At 33.8% G+C, this 24,310-nt stretch overlaps 2 protein-coding genes across 2 annotated transcripts; both read right to left on the bottom strand.

Annotated features, from left to right (window-relative positions):
• Nucleotides 1–240: 240 nt before the first annotated feature.
• Nucleotides 241–7,224, bottom strand: LOC102615310 (protein MEI2-like 4). Its single transcript, XM_006494854.4, has 13 exons — nt 6,734–7,224; nt 5,534–5,826; nt 4,897–5,339; nt 4,623–4,781; nt 4,327–4,443; nt 4,096–4,247; nt 3,666–3,763; nt 3,198–3,596; nt 2,017–2,665; nt 1,494–1,578; nt 1,288–1,356; nt 1,024–1,203; nt 241–933 (listed from the first exon to the last, which is right to left on the bottom strand). Exons 2-13 carry the CDS (start codon nt 5,595–5,597, stop codon nt 784–786), a joined length of 2,565 nt encoding a protein of 854 aa, XP_006494917.2. The 5' UTR covers nt 5,598–5,826; nt 6,734–7,224; the 3' UTR covers nt 241–783.
• Nucleotides 7,225–11,479: 4,255 nt separating this feature from the next.
• Nucleotides 11,480–23,521, bottom strand: LOC127899369 (protein LURP-one-related 6-like). The gene is made up of 4 exons (XM_052432728.1): nt 23,330–23,521; nt 23,138–23,224; nt 11,788–11,991; nt 11,480–11,646 (listed from the first exon to the last, which is right to left on the bottom strand). Exons 1-4 carry the CDS (start codon nt 23,519–23,521, stop codon nt 11,503–11,505), a joined length of 627 nt encoding a protein of 208 aa, XP_052288688.1. The 3' UTR covers nt 11,480–11,502.
• Between the last annotated feature and the right edge of the window lie 789 nt (nt 23,522–24,310).

Here is a 24,310-nt window from a genome sequence, read left to right as displayed (position 1 = left end):
TCCCTTGAAGCTTATGATTTAAAATGGCCAACGAACAACGGCACAAAGCATTAAATTTAGGGACATTTTCTTATGGTGTTTTTGACAAACTTGTCGGGGGCTATGTGAATTTAACTTAACCCTAAAAGAAATTTTTCAAGAACTTGCAATGACAGCTCAAACCAATCTTGGAAAAGAAACAGAACAGAGAAAAGACAGGAACAAAGGGAATGTTCAGGAAGTAAGATGACAAAGTCATGGTTAGAGCCCTGTAATTTTTCAAAATGAATGGAACTGACATTATATGTTCATCATTTCAAAATTTTTCATAATCACTATCATTTTTGAACAATTACAGATGGAAGCAGTGCCAAACAATAAAACAATACAACAAAACCAAGAAAACAAAATGCCGAAAAGATGTCAACAGCCGAGCCTCATCAACGAACAGCAGTAGAGAACTCTCCATCTCCTCGGCGAATCTATAGACTATATTTTCTTTACAAAATACTCTCAAGACTGTCCAAAATCTTGAAGCTACACCTCATGCTCATATATTAACTGTTTCAGAATTAACATATATGAAAAGAAAATTGGGAAATTAATTGAATTTTATCAAACCATTTTTCTCGAAAATTTTCAAGGCTTCTATATGCAGATTTTTTTTTTCTCCTTTTCAGGTTTTTCCTTTTGGGGCAGTATTTTTACTCACAGTCACCCCAATATAAGTTGGAAGATTTGTGTGGATGTGATCTCAGATTGCTCACTCCTATTATAGGTCAGTAGCCACAAAAAATAAGCTATTCAGTCTGACTCCTTTGCAGAACCAGAAGGGGCATCTCCATTAGACAAGTCCTCTACATTTGGTGGGCTTCCATGATGGTTCTCTTCATGGATCACAGAACGAGCCTTTCCAGGTCTAGTTCTAAAGTTAACTCCCATCGGAAATGGCACCTGCAGATCCATAAGGTCAATATGATAATTCCTTATTAACCTTTCTTCGTCAACACTGTTATTAAGATCAATGTCACTGTGAGTTCATACCTGATCACCTGCATTTGGACCATCAGTGTTGAAGAGTATAGGTCGGCATCGCTTATCCTCATTCATCAAGCTTGAATTTTGGAAATGTGCAATCAGAGCAGCTTTTCCTTGTATTCGAGCATATGCAAGCGATGCCACCTTTTCACTGTTGAACTTCTCCCACTTCTTTCCATTGAATGACTACAAAAGTTGACATTTGCATGTCTTCAATCTTAATTCAAATATATGTTGTTTTGGTTATCTTGGATCTTTAACAAAACAAACCTGATAGAACGGAACAATCTGGCTTGGATCAGTCATGTTGATGAATGCATACCCAACATTGCATTTGTTCTGCAACAAATAAGAAGGCCAAATTAACTGCTATGGTTTGCTAAGTACACTAAAATAAATTGGCAGGTCAAATTCTTCCTGCAAACTCATCCCTCGTCGACAAAACTATAGGGCATCTTCAAAATGTATGGACTTGCCTTGAAATCAATAGGTAGATATATAAAATCGTATGTTCCCTTGTGACGTTCATCAATTGCAGCCAACAGCATTTTTGAAGTGTACCTGCAGTTACCACCGTGAGAATATCATTTTCTTTGTGCCAAAAAGCAAAATGCCATGAATGAAAAGATCGATCCCATTTGCAGCAAGGACGCATATAGAAGAATGACAGGTAATTAATATGGTATCCTTGCCGATTTGACTATATGCTCCTTGTTCTAATTCCCCTATGATATTAGTAAAATTATAGCAAGTTGTGTTCATGTTTGAATGCTGTTGTGCTTGTGGTGGTGGTTGTTGCATTTAATCCACAAGCCTTTCGCATGAGGGGTGTGTCATTTCTTAGGTTTTATTGTTGAAGCATACATGTAAGCATATGGCTTTGGGTTGAGTGGATAATAAATTCCACACAACGATATTGAATGGATGTCAGATCCAAACTACTAGAAATATCTCCAACTGAAAATTCTAGAATCAGAAGAGAAGAGAGGAGCTACATACTTATTAGGAATATTCTTTATCATGAGTGTCGTTCGGTTGTCTTCCCCTCTCAATATGCGGTCAATATCAAGTTCATATTGTTTCTTGTCAGCCTGATTAACAGCACCTTCATTTCTACGGTTTCTAGCACGTTCATTGGGAGGATCAAATGAATTCATCAAAGGAATTGTTTGGCCTCTGCCAGAAAACATCATAGACCTCTGATGATGGGACTGGAACACTGAATTCTTTGAGGGAAGTGGCATATCCATACCATTGCCACCAACACAAGGAAAAATATTATGAGAAACAAATTCCACAGAGTGCAATGAGTTATTAGAAATTCTCATACTCCCATGGGAACCTAGATGGAAACCAGAAGCTTCAGGAGATTCTGCTACATAGGCATGCTGCCTTTCCCATAGAGAAGGATCAACAGTTGGTGCCGATCCCACATGGTGACTACCAATCGGTAAAACTGTGTTCACCATGTGCGATGGTGCTCTCGGAAGTCCATGCACTCTAGTTGGTGAATAAGTGTTAAAAATTCCACTGACAAGTGATGGTGAGTTTGGCCACATCATTCCTGGAAGCTGGGGGCAATAGGAGTTATTCCAAGAATACTGATGTCCAGGACGAGGACAGCTCCCATTACTAGCAGATCCAAAAACTGAGGAGAAAAAATAAATAATTAAATCAAACATGGCATATTTTATGCAGCTCCACTGCTCCAGATGCCAAAACTGTACAATGGTTCAAAATTCAATATGAAGCTAGCAAATTGAGAAAGCACATTAGATCACCACTTAACTTCAGAGGCCACTAAATTAAATGAGAACTGAGTTGAAAAGTGAATGACTGATTACTTGATGTAGCTCAAAAACAAAGTTAGGTAATCTTATACAGCACCTTCTCAGACATGGAATTTCACCCCCTAGTAGACATTGTACACTAAAAAGACCTATATTAAATAACTACAGTCAAGTATCACAAATCTATTGTTGAACATTAAGGTGTCTTTCTACTGTTTCATGATAAAGAAAAGGATGTTAGGGCAGTCCGAGAAACTAGATTAGCATGATCCACAGTCAAGTTTACTGCTATTTCATAGCCTTTAAATGGTTTTGGGACTTCATAAGATCTTGTTAATATCATTAGAGACACAGATAAAACACTGCAGCAAGTGATCAAGTTGTACTTACCACCTTCGGTGAACCCAATTGAATGCCCATTTGAGCTAACTCTGCTGAAATGCCTGCTATCAATAATTTCTGGTGGTTTAATATTGATATTTGCACCCTTGGTACCCGAAGAATTGCAGCGAACACCCTTATTTAAACCATCATGACACTCTGGAAGTGAATGAGGATGAAAACTAGGTGTGCTTCGGATATTGAATTTTAACTGACCCTGCAAGTGACCAGGCTCAGCAAGGGCAGATTGGGTGCCAAATGATTCCATTCTCACCAGAGAAGGAACACTTGAAGAAATTCCCAGATGAAATGCAGACTCCGTAGGTGGGGCCTTTACAGCAGAGGGTACAACGGAAACAATACAGGTGTCCGTGATTCTAGATGATTTTGAGCCATGTGCAAATGCTCCTGTAAACAGATATATTATTGCTAATGATTTGACATTTAAAGGGAGTGATATTAAAATGGTAATCATACCAGCAGATTCATTAGTTGGCTTATTAGGAGGACTATTTTGCTGCTGATACGAGCCACATTCTTCTTGCTCCAACTCTGGAGGTAGCTGGTTCGCCAAACTATATTGAAGAAATAGGAAATTTAGTGATAGATGCAAAGGAAAAGTTAACAATTCAACAAACAACCATACAGCAGCAATTAGAATGCAAGTCTTTTCTCCCCATAGGCTTTTCTCTCTTTTTGAACGACGTTGGATTTTTTATTTTCTTTTTCAATTTTAATTTTTAGATAAGTAACATACTTTCCAAATTATTGCAGACATCAATTTATCCTTAATTTTTATTAAAAAAATATTTTTTCATCAATGTATTCTCATTAGTCCTTTTTTTTAATAGTAATTAAGAATGAATCTATTAAAGTCAAAATCAGAGTAGATAAGTTTGAACAATACCACTTTCTCAGGCCCCTTAAATGGCTAGGCTCTAGCTTAATCTGCTTCCCAGCAATATACCTGCTATTCAATTCTCGAAGAGCGGCCTCTGCAGCTCTAGTATCATAAAATTCAATATATTTTTGATGAATTTTTTGTGGGGTTTCACGAATCTGTTGCACGGAGCAAGAATAAGTTAGTGCCTCTGCTATATTCATTCAATTGTACGACTTAAAACTGAAACAAGCTCACCTCCTTGATTTCTCCATAGACACCAAAAATGTGATGAAGTTCATCATTTGAAACAGAAGAATCAAGGTTAAATACCACAAGAGTGCCCTGATTTATTTCTTTTTCTGAAGGGTTGTCCTGATAAGAAGGAAACCCAACGAGACAGAGAATCATTGTCAACTTTTTATACATAACAATATAACATGGAAACACAAAGAGATGAAAAAAATAGGATAGAATGCACACATGGCAATAAGAATCCTAATTACTTTCTGACAGAAGCTACAAAGAAAAGCACCACTACACATGATGCTTACCTTTGGAATTGAGTAATGAATGTCAAGTTTCCCACTCCTCGTTAATTTATTCTGGAGTGACTTCATTGCATTTCGGGCAGCTCTAATATCATAATAGGAGATTGTAACAAAACCACAATGCTTGGAGGCTCTATAAAAAGTGCGAACATCTCCATATTGCTGCACATTCAAATAATGAAATCATATCAATAGGGAAGACAATTTAGATGAAAAAGGAAAAACCAGAACACAAAGCATAAATAAAAACACCAAAAAAGGATAAAGAAACACAAACCTCAAAAAGGGCCTTTAACTCAGAATCTTCAATATTGCTGTTTATTTTTCTCAACAACAATGTTCTAGAAGGGTGTTCGTCATTCAGGTGTTCTCCGGCCACAGCTCCATTACATACCCCAAGCTCATGGTTAGAAAATCCGATACAAATTTCAGATTTCTTTTGTGCTACATAAGAACTATCATTCCCCAAATCCATCCCTCCAACACTGCTGAAAAAGTCCAGGTCATCAATGTCATCTCCGCCAGAACCACCACTGGGATGGACAGTGCATTCAAGCCCGTCAGTAACTCCAGAAAACAAGTCATCATCGTCAGGGAGAAGATTTCCAATGGTTTGGGCCTCAATTTCTTCAAGAGATTCAAAAGGTTCCTCTTCCTCGTAGTGCGAGGATACAGTATCAACTGAATGGCCATACGAAGCAATGTCTGAAGATAATCTCACTGCACCAAGATAATCCACGTGAAAACAGGAATATTATAGCAGCAGTAACCTAAGAAACTATTTGATCCATAAAAGGAATTCAGCTATCAGAGAAGTTTGTAATATGAAACATATCTACTAGTTGGAACACATGCTCTAGCACCAATAAATAGAAAGCTTATGTCAAGAAGCGCTAAGAGGGAACTGGGCTTACACTTCCTACTAAACAACTCTGATAATGAGCTCGAGAAGAGACTGCTTTCATATTGAGCACCCATCACGTTAACTGTATCACCTTCTGCAAAAACAGATGCCTTCTGTGCTAAAACTAGATCTAGTCCCTGGCTTGACCTCAATGAAGTCACAGATTAATTGGCTGCTCTCCTTCCTCCTATTGCATACATCTATTGGAAAGATTCACTTTCGAGCCTCGTATTACGAAAGCAGTCTGAGCTTCCACTGGAGTACAAGTCTCTAGCACAGACAAAGCAGTTGACTTCCCACTAGCTGTTTGTGATATAATATCAGATTTCACTCTTCAATAAAGACACAACACAATAACAAAAGAGCTACATTTACACTGCATTTATATACTCTATCAGTGAATCTCAACATGCTGGCACTTAGCCTCCATAAGTTACAAGCTTCTCCAAAAATAATAAATCTTAGAGGCAAGAAGCCTCAAATGTCCATAATTGCATGGTTAATGCAGCACCAAAAATTTATTCTAGCCAAATGCAAATAACTTCAGAAGTTGAGTTCATAACCAGCAAATAATGAAAAGACCACGAGATTTTGAAAAGGGAAATAGAAGGCTATGCTTCTTTCCTTCCAAAACACAGCTTATTTTACTGCGCTAAAAACAAATTGCAAAAGAGAGATAATTGTTACCTTAGTTGAAGGTCAACGATATCGAATTCAGTATCAACATACAAATTTATTGTAGAATTTTCCTATACGAACTAATTGAAAACAATTTCGAATTCAAGGTAATGTTAGCATGACATGCTTCAAAACTTTTTTTTATTTTCAACCACCAATCAAAAATTAAAAGAGTCCGGAAATCCAATTTTTCTTCGTATTTAATGGACCATAACATTGCTAAGTCCAACAAATTTAAATAAATTTACTGGACAAAACAAACAATAAAGAAACAGAAAAATAGCAAGCACGCACAAATCCCAAAACAGCATGAAATTGAATAAAGCCCAAGGAAATAATAATAAATAAAATTAAAACGACAACACTGCAAGCGTAAAACGTTGGTACGATACAAAATATTTAACAATTACAACAAATTACCACAACCTGAATCAACAATATATCTGATGCATTATATAATAACCTATTTAATTATCCTAATTAAGAAAAATAAAATAAAATAAAATAAGAAATGAAGTAGCGATAGACGAACCTTGCGATTTAAACGGCGAATAGAGAGAATTTGAGAGAGAAAAAAAACCGAGACATGGCGAGGAATTTAAACGGAAGGCGGAGGGAGAATTTGACAATGATTAATCAAATAAAAAATGGAATAAATTACGGCTTAAGGCAAGCAAAATTGAAGGATGAAGAAACAAGGCAAGGGATCTCTTCTGTTCTGCTCTTTGTGTTTCCCTGCATTGCACGTCAACCTCTTCCTCCACCTTCCTTCCTTAATTTCGTTAAAAAAAAATCAAAACACAAAATTAAATTTCTCCGGCGAGATTTTGAACTTCTCGCCAGAGGGATATAGACGGAGGAAAGACGAAGCAAGTGACCGTTAAACGGTTATTTGACGACGTCAGGTGAGGGTCCGGCTGAGGTCGTGATCTGAGGAAAAGGCAAGTCTATTTGTTTTCTTTTTCTTTTCCTTTTTCTTTGCTGCGGTGATATCTGTCTCCTGTCTCGAAAAGCCACGCTGGCAAGTTTTTTTTATTATGACTAGCGAAATGATGTCCTTCAAGGATAGCTGCTTTTTCCATTTAGATTAATTTCGGATTACCCCATTTTTGTTAAAAAAAAATTTAAAAAAAATTATTAACTGTTCCTTTATATTTCGATTAGGGATGGCAATGGGCACCGCCTGCAGTGGGTTTGCCATTATCAAACCTAAACCCGCACAAAATTTAAATTACCAACCCCACCCACAACCCGCAGCGGGTTTTAATTTTTTTACAAAAACCCACCCGCAGCGGGTTTTAATTTTTTTACAAAAACCCACCCGCAGCGGGTTTTAACAATTACCAAACCCGCAATGGTATCCGGCGGATTTTTTACGGGTTTCCGTATTTAAAATCACAAATGTTTAATATATAAATTTATAATAATAACTTTAAATTCCATATAACATACTCAATTTTATATTTAAATAATATAAATGAAAAATTAAAATTTCCACATCAATTCAACACAAATTCTCAAATTTAAGTATAAATTACACAAATCCATTTAAAAAACACAAACTAGTATCTAAAAATAATAATTACATTTCATATTATTATTTAAAACAAGCTCCAAGAGAAGATATTCATTTCATTCACCACCATAAGCACCCATCCAACACAATGCTTATAATAATAATTAAGATTAATATTTTCAAATACTAATTCGAAGGAAAATACATTTAGTTTTCTTTAGATTATGACTTTAGAATAAGATATAGGCCACATACACACATAAACAACTTTGAGCCTTTGGCTATTTGGTAATTTAATTAATGACATTATTTTCTTTATACATTTTTAGATTAAAATTAAATTAAAAATATTTTAAAAAAATATTGCGGGTTTGGTGGATATCCATGCGGGTATCCACCGGATATAAGGTTAATACCAAACTCACCCGCATCCATGTGCGGGTTTTAATTTATAATACTAAACCCGCCCGCAACGGGTAAAATTACCCACAACGGGCGGGTTTTGGCGGGTGAGTTTGGGCGGGTTTACGGGTTTACGGGTACAATTGCCATCCCTACTTTCGATCAAATTTAGAATAAGGTAAAGATTTAAAAACAAAGAAATAATTAATTTATGAGGGTTAATTTGAAATTTTTCCTTTTTTTAATTTTGTCGAAACTCTTAGGAGTATAGATAAGTCAGCAAAGTTTATTCTAACTATATCTCATCCAACTTAGATATTCATGCTCTTTATAAAAATGTGGAATAGATAATATAGTTCAACTTTTTAATTTTAGGAAATTTTTTCAATATTTTTTTAATTTTAATTTTAGAAATTGAAATTAAAAAATTCTCTAAAATTTTAAAAATTAATTGGTTATCGAAAAAGTCAAATACTTTTATGTTTTACCTAATAACACAGATTTATTTGTACCATAATGGCAAATCTTCCTCAATAACATCTGTAAATTTTGTGACGACACAAATGACAAACAAAACGGCATCACTTCTAGATGAAAAATAAATAAGGAAGAAGGTAGCCTAGGTAAAAAGGACAAGAGACTAGCTAGATAGGGGACTGGGTGTGGCTTGCTAGTTTGGGGGGATCGCTCTCTTTAAATTTAAGTGGGGCCCGGTGATACGTGAGCTGTTAAAATTTGTTGATCTTGATTGTTTGAGCATTCCTCCACTGCAGCGAAGGTGCATGATAGGGTTGATAATTATTCGCGTGGAAGACAAAAAGTTTGGCCTTTCGCAACGTGGAAGTTAATGATATGTTGGTTTCATCTCTGTATTCGAAGCACTTAGAGGGAGTTGCCTTACCAGATTATGCTGGAAGTCAATCATTTAGGAGTTTCCGTGTTAGTTGAACATAAGGAAACTATAACATTACAGCAAATGCTTGGAGACAAAAAATACCTATATCCAACACGTGTCCGAAATATTATATTTTTAGAAATTGTAAGAAAAATAAATAAAATTTTGTCGAATAAAATTGAAATTTTGAATTAATAAAATTTACGGAGTTGAAAATAAGAGGTTTCGGTCACGTTTTTTTAAAATGAAGAGGGTATTAAGCTCAGGCTAAATAATAATTAAAAGATTCATAATTAAAAAAGAAAAATATTCCCAATCTGTTTGATGAACAAGGACAGAAACGGATGATTCGGCTAAATTATAATTAAATTTTTCATAATTAAAAAAGCAAAAAGAATATAAAAATATTCCTCAATCTGTTTGATGAACAAGGATAGAAAATGATGATTCCACTGGCTAGGAAAGTTTGGATGTAGACTTGTCAAGCGTTGATTGGATGCTCATCTTGCAGTGCCCATGACGTTATTGAATTATTGTCATCTTCTTTCGTTTTCACGTTTCAAGACTTTCTAGTTATTTAATTATGCTATTTTCTTTTAATATTGTACACACACAACACAGGCAATCCCATTGATGCCCTTTCAAAGGATGAAAAAAAGAGCAATCTCATTAAGCAATCATCATTTGCATATTTTTATAGCATTCAAATTATTAAAAATTAAAATAACATCATTAACAGTTTGGATTAGAACAATATCTTGAAATTATATATTAAAAGCTAAAATTACTAAACAAAAATAAGAAAGAATTTGTATACTACAATTTTCTCAGCTTGTTTGCATTGAATCAATTTATGCTTCAAATTTGTAGAGGAGTTTTCCATTTTCGGTCATATTTTAATATATTATTGGTAAATTAATATGATTATCACTGTTGGATTGAAGTATATGATTCACTATGTTGAAGATGAAGTTTAAGGTATTTTCGTTAAGTTTGACCAAAATAACTTTAAAAATTATTTCATAACACGATTCAAAAATTTGTTTATTATTAACTAATTAAATCCTCGCATGTAAGAAATTTAAGATGTTTTAGAAATTAACCGTCTTAGGATCTTACTAGCATAAAAAGGGCTTAAAACTTTTGAACTTTTCATCAATAATTATTTTTAATTCAAAACTTTTTTCTTACCTTTTCCGCTTTCTATTTCATCAAATGTGATTTTCAAAACATGATTAATTTTTTTTGAATAATTACTATTATAGCATAACGCCAACACATAGACCTTTTTTGAATCAAATCTAAACTATTATAGATCACATATGCATCATTATGTATTTCTTTTGAAGGATCATTTTAATAGACATTTAAGTTCCTTTTTCTTCTTTTTTTTAAAAAAAATAAAATTACAATCAAATGTAGTGCATGTTTGGGATTGCTTTAAATTGTCAAATAATTATTTGACAATCTAGCAACTAAATTATGTTTAATAATTAATATCAAAAGTAATTATTTAACTATTTGATTCTCAAATAATCAGATTTTACATCAATTAGTAAAAATATCCCAAAGTAAGATTTAGAAATTAATACACAAAGCCAAAAATGCCTTCATTTATTATACATATATCTAAAAATACTCCTACAATAAAATCAATAAAATAAAAAAATGTAATTATTTATAAATTTAAAATAAAAAGCTTTTTAACGTGGTCCACTATACCATTGCCAGAAGAAGAGACAGTTACATAGATAAGAGAATTTTGAATCCATGGCTAAAGCTACAATGCCGGGCATTGAGGCCCGGCATCATGCCGGCTTGTAAACACAGCCGTTGGATTCAAGTAAAATGAATCCAACAGCTGAGATTGAAAAGAAATAAAAAAGAGAAAAAAATGGTTAACTTGTTAAACCGGTTCCAAAGCTTGCAAAATAAAATTTTGCTTTTTGAGGGTTTCACCCAGGCCATTACCAATCTGTCACAGCTCTCTTTGAAATCACAAATTTCTCTCTATTTTCTCTCTTCTATTTGTTTAGTAATCACGCAAGATCGAAGGCACCATCTCGTTCAAAGCAAATAACAAGTGGAATCCATGAAGTGGTCGCTGTCATCCTGAGGTGTTGAAGATGAACACAGTTTCCTCTCTTTCCTTTTTATTTTGTGAGTTAACGGCAAGGTGAGGAGGTAATTTTGATCTTTTTGGTTTTTATGATGTACTGTAAATTTTGTGTGAAATAATTAGAGATTTGAAACAATTAGAAGTTTGGTAATTTAGAGTGAAAAAAGATATTTAGATGATGAAAAATTGATGTTGAAGAGATGATTAATGGCTTGGAAGCATGAAATTGGCAAAGAAACCCTCAATCCTGATATGATTGATGCATTGTAATTCAAGCATGAAATTGAAGAAAGATATTTAGAAGGGGATGCAATGTTCCCATGATTTTACGTAGTTTCAATGGCATTAGTTGGTAAAAATTCTGATTGATCAGCACCTAGTAGATTCGCCATAAATGTAGTCGAGGGTGGCAATGACTCCAACAATAAAGGCCTGATCTATCCCCGGTTTCACCACTATGTGATACAGATCCTTGCTTTCCATCAAGTCTTTTATTTCTTTTTTCACTCCAATCTGTAATATTTAAACGGAATCATCACTAAGTGATCAAAAGCAAAACGAACACTGCAGCTTTAGCATACTTTTGCTTTCTTTTTAAATGAATAAAAATAAAGCAATGTCTACAGCTTTTATATCGTGGAGTTGATTGTATACCTGAGCTACAATGTTGCCACTGGGATCAACAATGATGCAGTCTTTATCTAGGAAGTAACCTTTGACCTCAAAGTTGCTGCTTCTGGCTGTAGTTTCAGTGGAGATCCTTATGGAACTGTTCCTCACTAAACATGAACTGCTGGGTGGTTCTTTTAAAGTAAACACTAACTTCTTAGATCCTTCATAGTCAAAAGCGTAACCCTTCTATTTTTTTAATTTTTTTGTATTTTGTGGTTGATTTTTTGAGGTTTGATTTTTAAGTGTTATTTTTCTATGGGTACCCTAAATTTTTCTTGTTTGGTTTTAGGTGTTGTTTGCTTGTTTTGAGCTCTACACTCTTTGCTAGGAATACTAAAGATGGGCGCTCAATAATTTGCTAAGAATTTACCCATTGTTCTGGGTCCAGCCTTGATACTACATTTATGTGTGGTCTATTTCGGGATTTAAACTATAGCATACAATTATAAAATGGAGTCCACAGAAGGCAAAAGGGGAGGACCTGGTTAGAGAGCGTGGATACACTTTTTGTAAGTATAAAATTATTGCTTTGAATAAAGTTCTTATTATAACTATCTATTTTGTTGACGTAATTAGCTGAACTAAAATGTTGTGTACAGTAAGCATGAAGCAAAAAAGGTCATGCAAGAAGGGATCAAAAAAGTTTGTAGGGCGACAATTGTTGAAAAATGGAAGAAATTAACGAATGAGGAGAAGTGCCGATTTGGTACGATGCATGAGGACCCAAGTTCAAATGTTGGTGAAAGGAGAATTGAAAAAACAGATGAAGAACAAAAAATTGGGGATAAGTGTTGTGCAAATTTTATTGAACTCGCAAGTGCACGAATCTATTGTAGAATATATTAATGGTGACGAGTGTCGATCCCACGAGGAGGTGGATTTTAATTCTATGTAGAATTAATTTTGTTTGAGGGTGGTTGGATTTGTGGTGAAAGTGACTTCGATTATCCTAAAATTGGAATTGAAATGACGAGAATAAATTGAAGAGAAATCTATTGAAATGACGTACTTGGGTATCTGGATCTGTATCAACATGCACCATGGGCTAAATATTCTTTATTAGTGCCAATTAAATCATGAGGGGGAAATCCACACCTCATGAACCACACTCTAATCAATATGGTGCTAAGGGCTTATCGTGCCAAATAATAATAACATTGTACTAGGGAGCCGGTGAAACCAGGGCGGTATTTAGACAAGATTATTATTATTTGTCGACGAGAAGTAAAAAAATCCACAAAAATTAGAGGGGAAAAAAAAATAAATTTACCAAATAAAGCTCATGACACATGTTGAGATTCACCTTCAACCCAAACTTGAAAGAAAATTAGCTACTCATAATTGAACTAGGGGCAAAATGAAAATTTATTAAAATACGTAAAAAATACAAGATGAATAAGGAATTACAGAAAATGGAGTCCAAAAATGGATTCAGAGCTATCAAATTAGGGGGGGAGGCTTCCTTTTTATAGATACATTGAGTAAATTATGACCATCAGATTAAAAAAAGTTTGGACGCTCAGGATTGTGCCACGTCATCAGTCAACAGTACGCGGTTTGAACAATAACACGGTTTGACCCGGCTTGAACAGTGACGCGGTTTGGTTGAAAATAATCTTGTATAATGCATGTACCGTACGCGAGATTTTTGGTCCACTGATATGCTGCCATGTCATTGATCAACAGTACATAAGAATTTTAGTCCAACAGGATCGTGACACCTCATCAGTCAATGCCACATCATCGGTCAATGCCACGTCATCGTTCCGTCTATGTGAACAATGTCGTGAACAGTAACGTAGACAGTACTGTACATATGAATAGTACCGTACATGTGAACGGTACCATTTTTCTTTTTATGCTCCTCTTAAGGTTTTCGACCGTTCTGAGTTCAAAAGTGATGTCCATTTTACAGTCTGATCTCTTGTTCATTGTGAAATGACTATGATGCCCCTAAAATACATAAAATACTTAATTATAATACAACACACATAATTAAATGACAAGAAGCTTAAATACATAAAAGTAAGGGTGTTAGTAAAACTTGAAGTGTAAAATGACGAGTTTCTCCTTCATAAATATACATTTTCTAACACTCAACACACCCCCCAACCAGCTTATTGCTAGTCCCTAGCAAATAAAGCGAAAACAAAATTCAAATCCAAAATGATTTTTTTTTTTAAGGGTTAACTCAAAAGAAATCTAGAGACCGTGTATAAAATAATAAACTGCTAAGCTGTATAAAGAATGGACAAAAAGGTTACTCTTCAAGTAAAATGATAGACTGAAAAACTCACTTGATACTTATTATGACATGTTCATTCCTTCAAGCAACTTATATTTGTCTCCGACATCAACATGTAGAGTAGTAAATATAGCGTAACATCACTTAAGACCAAAGATAATACAAATATTAAAATTTGAAATTCATCATGTCATCCAATGTTAAAACAAATCACACAATTTTTTTTTTGTAAACAACATTTTACCCCCCAACCTATTCTAAACATGAAAGGAAAATATGCATGCAGAAAGGTGAAAATGATGAAAAAAAAAACTAATTTAGAAAAGTTACACTTAAAATGATAGAAAATTTTTTTTTTTAACTAAGAAGATGCGTTTCTAGAGGTACTACACTCTATATTCAGCCATCTTCGACTCAAAAAATTTGAAAGTGTATATTTATAAAGGAGAAATTAGAAAGAAGAAGAAATATGATTGTAAAAAAAATTAATAAAGAAAAAAAAATATCTGAATTTTTTTTAAACGAAGAAGATGCGTTTCTAGAGTAACTACACTCCATATTCAGCCATCTTCAATACAAAAAGTTAGCAATAGTTAGTTTCTATAACAAAAAATTAGTAAAAACTTAACCAAGATTCCACAATTGTCGACTATTCCCTGCCCCCAACCAGAACGAAACATTGTCCTCAATGTTTTAAAGGAAAGAAGTAGAGTTTATAAGACATCACCTGGGTGGTGCAACACAGAAGAAAATATTTATAGGCAGAGAGTTAAATCTAATTTGTACTTCTTACTGCGACTACTGTTACCGTCATTATTTGGATGCTCCAACACAAAGGTCCATGGGTCTGGCTCCGGTCTATAAGCTTGTAACATATCAAGTAGCTCATTAGCAGTGTGAGCACAAATAAAAAGCTTTTTCGCATTGGAAGGAATGAAATAGTTTTTTATTGCACGGTTAAGAAATGCGATGAAGCCATCATAAAAGTTATTGACATTTAACAAACCAATGAGTTTCTGATGAATGTGCAGATGGGCCCAAGATGCTAGTGTGATAAGTGCCTCTAGTGTTGCAAGATCTCCTAGAAAGAAAATAAAAGCATCAGCATGATTAAGCATTTCAGTTATTCTTTCTTTCATACCTGAGACGACTAACTCTTCTCCAATCGGTGGGTTAGACAAACTGCCCAAAGGTTTTAGGGCTCTTGGGATGATGCCTAACACTTGGCTGCCTTTGACAAAAGCAGCTTCTGAGACTAATTTTGATAACCCTCTATTACCTCCTCCATACACCAAGTGTAATTTTCTCTCTGCTATGTTTCGACCAAGATTTATGGTTGTCTCAACGAACTCATGTTTACCATAGTTAAATCCAGAAAGCACACAAATGTTCTTGAATTGTCTATTGGGAGTAGCTGCTATTGAAATATTTCTCAAAAATAATTTGTGAGTGCTTAACAAAAAGTTATATTTAAGAATCTTGGTGACAGTGGATCGCAACTGTGTATAAGGTGGCATGTCAGTGTCAAATAACGCGTAAAGCACATGGCTCGCGAGTCAAAAAGGAAACAGTAAAAAGAAAAAGAAACAATGATAAGATAAAATTATTAAAGACAATAATGGAAAAGATAAAACAATAGTGAAATAAAATAATAGTGAAGTAAAAGAATATTTACAGGTAGTTGCGACTGTGGCTCACATCTTTCTCTGGTTTTACGTCCAGAAATGGCTTGAACGCTCTCTATAGGTCGAGGATAGGCTTCCCATCCAGTTTTCTTATAAACTGGCAAATAATGGCCATAATTGGAGAATCACTCCTTGCACATATCCACTGGGATGCGTTTCAAGAGACAGAAGGATATCATCCAATGACTTCTTATTCAAGCCATCCCTAATGAATTGAATCTTATCTTCCCTGTTATTAGACATCATTCCTAAAGAACATGAGTTTTATTGCATCTCATTCTGGCACATTTATGACAAGCAACATAAATTCTTCGAGCTCTTCGTTTTCTTGCATAATTTCCTTTACCACAACCAGGCATGTATGCAATAAATTTTGGAGGTAACTCACCTGCCAATCGTACTTTAGCCTCAATTAACCAACGAATGTCAGCAGGTATGTTATTCCTCATGAACAATCGCATGCGTTCGGATCGAGCTTTATATATTGTAAGGAGGGCATTCTGAGGAAGTGAAGGGAATCGATTGTGAAGCTGTGCTAGAATCTCATTTCTGTCCATACATTCGCCTCAAAATATCAGTTATTATAAGAAACTGAAGTAACCAACTTGATTGTCACGGCGTACCGTTATCCGTCACTTCACCGGGGTAACAAACTAAAGCACACAAACATAAAAAATAAATTAAAACACACAAAGAAAATTAAAATCGTTCTTTTATTGAATTTACCTCAAGCTCCAACTGGATGTTGTAGACACTTCTCTCAATGTATTTGAGTTGGCTTTCTAAATCCTCAACATAGGATACCAACTCTGGTGGTTGCAGAGCCCAAATACGATATGTTTTACAAAATCAAATCTGCCTTTTGAGATGAGATTTTACACGTTAAAGTGGTTTAAGAATATTCAGGAGGAACTGTTTAGCTATGGTACTCATGATTAACAATGATAAGAGAAAACTTAATGGTTAAACAAACACACTTATGCAAAAATAATTTCAATTAGCAAAAGAATAATAAAAAGAAAAAAAAATCAAATCATCGAAAAGAAAGAAAAAAAACTCAATTCAAATCTGGTGGGTCACTCAAATTTATTTCGGTATCCTCTCCATGTGGTTGATACTCTAGACATGGCTTTAATCTTTGACCATTAACTTTAAACGTGACACTGTTCTTTGGGTCCTTAATTTCAATTGCCCCATGTGAAAAAACAGTATGAACAATAAATGGGCCAGACCATTGAGAGCATAACTTACCTGGGAATATGTGCAAGCGAGAATTGAATGAAAGCACTTTCTGACCTGGAGTAAAAGATTTTCTCATAATTTGCTTGTCATGAAAGACTTTCATTCGCTGCTTGTAAATCTTGGCATTTTCATATGCGTCATTGCGAATTTCTTCAAGTTCTGCCAGTTGTAATCTTCTTTCTAAACTAGCTTGGTGCATGTCAAAGTTGAATTTCTTGATGGCCTAATATGCATGATGCTCGAGTTCCACAGGTAGGTGGCAAGTTTTTCCAAACACTAGCCTGTAAGGTGACATCCCAATCGGGGTATTGAAAGCCGTTCTATATGCCCATAATGCATCATCAAGTCTTAATGACCAATCTTTTCTGTATGACCTCACCGTCTTTTCTAATATATGCTTTATTTCTCGATTGGAGATCTCAACTTGGCCACTAGTTTGCGGATGATATGGGTTGGCACTTTGTGAGTGATGGAATACTTTGTCAAAAGAGTATTGAATGCTTTATTACAAAAATGGGCACCACCATCACTGATTATCGCTCGAGGGAATCCAACACGTGAAACAATGTTGCTTTTAAAAAATTCTATCACCACCTTGTGATCATTTGTTCTATATGGAATTGCTTCTACCTATTTTGATACATAATCAACAGCAACCACTATGTATTGAAGGCTAAAAGAATGGGGAAAGGGTTCCATGAAGTCGATACCCCATACTGAAATACTAGCTAGGCAACCCAAGAGGGGGATGAATTGGGATTTTAAAATTATTCTAGGCAAACCACACAACAATTCAATTTAATGCCTTAATAAATTCGAAAACAATAAATTCAATAAAAGCACAATAATAAATGAGTAAGGGAAGAGAAAGCTAACTCAATGATTTTTACGTGGTTCGGCAATCCCCGCCTACGTCCACGCCTCCAAGCACACCGGGCTTGAGGATTTCACTATCCAAGCCTTTCTAAGGCTTCAAACGATTACAATTGACTTCAAGGTGTCAATGAACCTTTACAACAAGAGATTATCTCTCCAATCTCTTCACCCCAAGTGTCTCTCACACTTGTACTCTCACAATTTGATAAGAAATGATAAATACAACAATGAACCACTCTTTAAGAGTGGATATACAAATTATAGCTCAATGATGATTCAACAAATGATGATTTACGAAATGGAAGCTCAATATATGTTGTGTGCACTTGTTTATGCTTGCTTGAGTTACCAAAAATGAATTGGTTTTGAGTTTATATAGTTTGAACTCAAAAACTAGCCGTTACTAGCCGTTATACACATTTTTGGTCGTAACCGGCTCGCCGTTTAACCATATTCGGTAAGCCGCTTTCGTTTTGGTGCTTACTGCCCCGTCTCCGGCTTGCCGTTTATCAGCATCCGGTAAGCCGCTTGCTACAGTAACTGCTACAGTAAAATATTTCCCAAAATTTATAGTTTGACCCCAAAACTTTATAAAACTATAGTATGGCCCAAAACGTTATGAAACGTTACAAATAAGTCCAATTTTAGAATTTCTAAATAATTCTTTGTTAATCCCAAAACTTTTTGAAATTATGATATAGCCAAAAATACTATGAAACTTTTCAAATAAGTCCTTTACCAAAATTTCAAGCAATACTTGTTTATTTCAAAGTTTTCAAAATTCTTTCAATGAAACCATAAACTTTGAAAAACAACCAATTTCATAAAATCATTTTTCCATTAAATATGAAACATTTATAATGTAAAAATAATGATTTATTTAAAAAGAATAAAAACAATCAATTTCATAAAATCATTTTTCCATTAAATATAAAACCTTTATAATGTAAAAATAATGATTTTATTTAAAAAGAATATTAAATAATTTGGGCTTAAAAGATTAATCATTCTTAATCTTGTTTGTTATCATCAAAATCAATATCATGAAAACATATATGTTAACAATCTCCCCCTTTTTGATGATGACAAACATTTCATGTGTTTACACAATCATTTTTCATAAAATCATTTTTTCATTAAATATAAAACATTTATAATATGAAAATAATGATTTATTTAAAATATATAAAAAATAATTTGAGCTTAAAAGATTAATCATTCTTAATCTTATTTGTTATCATCAAAATCATCATTATGAAAATATATATGTTGACAATCTCCCCCTTTTTTATGATGACAAACATTTCATGTATTTAAAGAATGATTACACAAATTGCTCTCCCTAAATATAATCTTCTTTTACAATTTGCCAATTAGCTAAATTAACATATTTAAATACATGGATTTTTCTCCCCCTCATCATCAAAAAGAAAAAACTCAATTGGCAAAAAAAATAGCAAATTTTTATAAATTTGAAAACATTTATTCTTCTCCCCCTTCATCATAAAAAAGAAAACGTAAAGGAAAAGAATAAGAGTAGCAAATTTGTTACCAATGTTGTCCGAATAGAAATTTCAACAAAATCTCCCCCTAACAACAAGCATCACCTCAAATACAAGATTAGTGATATTACTCACAAATTATCATCATATCTCAAAATCATCAAGTCCTCACCATAATCACATATCATCAAAATCATCAAAAGAATCAAATATCAATTATCAAAACAATTACTCAAAATGCATATTATTCAAAAACATATTATATGCTCCCCCTAAATATATAGCCAATTAAAAATTTAATCAAAATGATTTTATCCAAAAAAAATATCATATTTATCTCCCCTTTCATCATAAAAAGAAAAGAAAAGATAGATAGATGCAATTGAAACAAAATCATTAAAAATAATTCAATAAAGATATTACCCATTTTGTGCGAGAAAAATTTTCGGCAAAGTCTCCCCTTTAAAAATGAACAAATCCTTAAATACACAACATGGTTAAAAATACTTCCATATAAGCTTAAACAATTATAATAAATCAACAACTCCATCCATTCATCAAGCAATGCACATATAATCATTAATCATCAAAATCAATATGAATTCCTCAAACACTTGTAACAATTAAATCCGAGGATTCCATAATCATATATCAACCATTAAAAGAATGCTCAAAATGCATATTATTTCCCCCAATTTATATCATTAAAATGATTTATTACTTTGTCTCCCCCTTTGGACAATAAAAATGCTCAAAAAGCATATTATCCAAAATAGAACAAGTAATAAGCTAAGCAAGGGAATGCAAAAGTCATAAGAGCATAATGTCAACAATTCAAAAAATATATAATTACTAATCACATTTTAGAAATCAAGACAACTAAACTCATCAAAGATCTAATGTGACATTTTAATATAATTTACACTCTCATATGCGCCAAGATCTCAAGGATCATGTATTTCTCCCCCTTTCGATATTATTTAAAGCAAGTAATGGATATTTAACAATACGTCAAGAAAGCATACAAAAAATGTATCCATTCACCAATCATAGATTCCATAAGATCAAATTTCATCAACTACAATGGAATCATCAAAGCACATTCTTTGTCATCAAAGCATAAGTATATAATAGCAATATATAGATAATCAAAATCAACATATGCCATTATAGATCATCAAAATCAACATAGCTAAAAAGCCATCATTATGAGCTAAAGAACAAGTGATCAAATCCATTATTACAAATGCTCACATATATTTTTAAGTGATGATCTAGTAGTTACACCTTGTGATGGATCTTCAAAATTAAATTCTTAAGGTGAGAAGAAATATACCTCCAATCTTTAGGGAGTGTTTGAGAAGTACCTTCATCTTACTCCGCATTTGTTTCTATGTTGCTCCTTTTGATTTTCAAGTGGTGCATTCTTTTGGCTATCATTTGATAATCTTCTTGTAGCTTTTCATCTACATTATCATCAACAACAACTTTCTCCATAGAGGAAGAATTAGACTCATCAAATATAACATGTATAAATTCTTCCACAATCAAAGTTCTTTTGATATACACTCCATAAGTTTTGCTTGTGTTTGAATAGCCAAGAGAAATACCAACATCAAATTTGCCAAGATTATCTTTTGTGCTCAAAATAAAACATTTGCATCCAAATATCAAATAATAATCATCATCAATCCACAATGAAAGCAACAATGCATATGAAAATGTAGGTGCATAATATAATAGAAAACTATGGTAAAATCCATAAGGAGAGCACACTATGGAAGTGGTAATTTGAAATACTCAAAATGCACAAATTCAAATTTTTTAAGATATTGAGTAAAAAGTGTAAGTTTGAATCAATTAAAATGATTTTAGAGATGATTTTAGACACAAGAATGGATGAGAATAATTTATATGAATCAATTTGGATTGAAAACGAATGAGAATGATGGATTTTGGAATGAAATCAAGTGAGGAGTAATCGGCTTTTAGTGAGAAAGAGAGAAACGGAAAGCCGAAAGAGAGGGAGAAGATGAATAGTTGAAATAGCACCCGAAACCGGATTGCCAAATGAGCTTAACCGGAAATCCGATTGGTTCCAGCAAATGTTTCACGCAAATCCGGTTTTCCGGATAACACGAACCGGCTTGCCGGTTGGATCCAGAAGATAGCAAGAGAGAATCGGCTTGCCGATTTGCCAAAATGCAGCTCGAATTCGGAATTCTGAATTGACAGAACCGGAAATCCGGTTTGGTCCAGCAAGCGTTCCTTGCGAATCCGGCTTTCCAGTTTTGCTAACCGGTAGTCCAATTTAAGGCAGACAGTAACGTGCAAGCTATATACCGTTGGAAAGATAATTAAGTTAGCTTTCTAATAAATTTTACAGAGCTGGATTTGGAGTTCTCTAGAAGGAGTTATGACCAATTCATTACAACATGTGCAGACTTGATTTGGAGTGCTTATAAGCATTCAAAAATAAAATGCAGAAAGGTCAAATTCGGAATAAAAACTGTATTGATTGAGCCAGAAGTAATGTACAAGCTATATACCGTTGGAAAGATAATTAAGTTAGCTTTCCAATAAATTTTACAGAGCTGGATTTGGAGTTCTCTAGAAGGAGTTATGACCAATTCATTACAACTTGTGCAGACTAAAGATTTTCACAATAATTAAACATATAAACATTCAAAAGTGAATAAATTAAACACACCACTTAACTATCATGCTTAAACACTTCATAAACATTAACATCAAACAAATCCATCATGATAAATCACTCAATATTACACACAATGATAATTCCATCATGTAAACATATAAGCATACTTTCGCAATTTTATTTATCATGATTCATTCAACAAAATTAATATGGCAAGAATTGTTACCAAAATAATTAAATCATCTTGCCTCATCTTTTTCTCTTAGATCATGCTCAAATGATTATCCTTACAACCTTCCATCAAGGAACTTCTCCACCATTCCTTGATTGTGGTACCTACAAAACAAATTCAAGTTGTGTGCTTTGGTACCCAAATACTCTTGGGTCCTTGAACGTTAGATTTAATTTCTTTTGGAATCCAAATACATTTTGCTCCATAATACGCATTTATCTTAACTGGACATCTAAAACTCATATGACCATTTCCATTACAATAATGACAAATAATCATATGATCACTTGTGGAGGTAGCCTTAACAAAATAATTCTTATAATATTTTTGTTTCAAGTAAGGCTTATACCCAAGTCCTCCTTTATCAAACACACATTTTTGAGTGCTTAGTAATTTTTCTAAGTTCTTTTGACCATTTGTGAATTTTAACACAATTTCGTTGAGCTCATTACTCTTTTTCTTAAGCACTTCATTTTCTTTCATCAATTTACCAACATGTGATTTTTCATGCTCATATGAAGTACTTTGTTTGCATTTAAATGATGCAATTCTATCATGCAAAATTTTATTATCTAACTCTAGTCCTTTAATCTTTTCATTTAATGAACCATTGCATTTTTGTAAAGCATCATTTTCATTTTTCAAGTCATTTACATGTGATTCTAGATGCTTGTGTGAAGTGCTAGATTTCTCATTTGATAATGCAACTCTATCATGTAATGTTTTATTCTCTAATTCTAGGCATGTAATCTTTGCACATAGAGATTCATTTTCATTTGTGAGCTCTACCATTTTCTTTTTAAAACATGCATTCTTTTTACCAATTTTTATCCAATTATCATGCAATTCTTTAAAAGCATCATACAATTCATCATAGGTTGGATCACTTACCACATCAAGTTCATCATCCGATTCATCTCCAATTGCCATAAGTGCCAAATTCGACACTTCATGAAATTCCTCCTTGTTTGTAGTCTCCTCATACACAATTTCAAGTTTTCTCCAAATTTCATAGGCATTAGAACAATTTGAAACTCTATGAAATTCATTTTTATCTAAGGCACAAAATAAAGCATTCATAACCTTGGAATTTAAAGTCATGTTTTTCTTATCCAATTCACTTAAAACATTCTTCCTAGGAATGAATGAACCATCACAAACTATTTCCCATAGTTCATAATCTAAGGCTTGTAAAAACACTCTCATCCTAGTTTTCCAATAAGGATAGTCATTACCATCAAAGAATGGAGGTCTAGTGGTGGATTGGTCTTCCATGAAAGTTGAACTAATTTGGGTTGATATTAATCTTTAACTCTAGACGGTTAAGTCTACACAAGAGCACCTCGCTCTGATACCAAATGAAATACTAGCTAGGCAACCCAAGAGGGGGGGTGAATTGGGATTTTAAAATTATTCTAGGCAAACCACACAACAATTTAATCTAATGCCTTAATAAATTCGAAAACAATAAATTCAATAAAAGCACAATAATAAATGAGTAAGGGAAGAGAAAGCTAACTCAATGATTTTTACGTGGTTCGGCAATCCCCGCCTACGTCCACGCCTCCAAGCACACCGGGCTTGAGGATTTCACTATCCAAGCCTTTCCAAGGCTTCAAACGATTACAATTGACTTCAAGGTGTCAATGAACCTTTACAACAAGAGATTATCTCTCCAATCTCTTCACCCCAAGTGTCTCTCACACTTGTACTCTCACAATTTGATGAGAAATGATAAATACAACAATGAATCTCTCTTTAAGAGTGGATATACAAATTATAGCTCAATGATGATTCAACAAATGATGATTTACGAAATGGAAGCTCAATATATGTTGTGTGCACTTGTTTATGCTTGCTTGAGTTACCAAAGATGAATTGGTTTTGAGTTTATATAGTTTGAACTCAAAAACTAGCCGTTACTAGCCGTTATGCACAGTTTTGGTCGTAACCGGCTTGCCGTTTAACCATATCCGGTAAGCCGCTTTCGTTTTGGTGCTTATTGCCCCGTATCCGGCTTGCCGTTTATCAGCATCCGGTAAGCCGCTTGCTACAGTAACTGCT

This window comes from Citrus sinensis, chromosome 8 (genome assembly GCF_022201045.2).
Source record: "Citrus sinensis cultivar Valencia sweet orange chromosome 8, DVS_A1.0, whole genome shotgun sequence".
Lineage (NCBI taxonomy): Eukaryota > Viridiplantae > Streptophyta > Magnoliopsida > Sapindales > Rutaceae > Citrus > Citrus sinensis.
The sequence above is the reverse complement of the archived record's forward strand: the minus strand, read 5'-3'. Positions and strand labels throughout refer to the sequence as shown.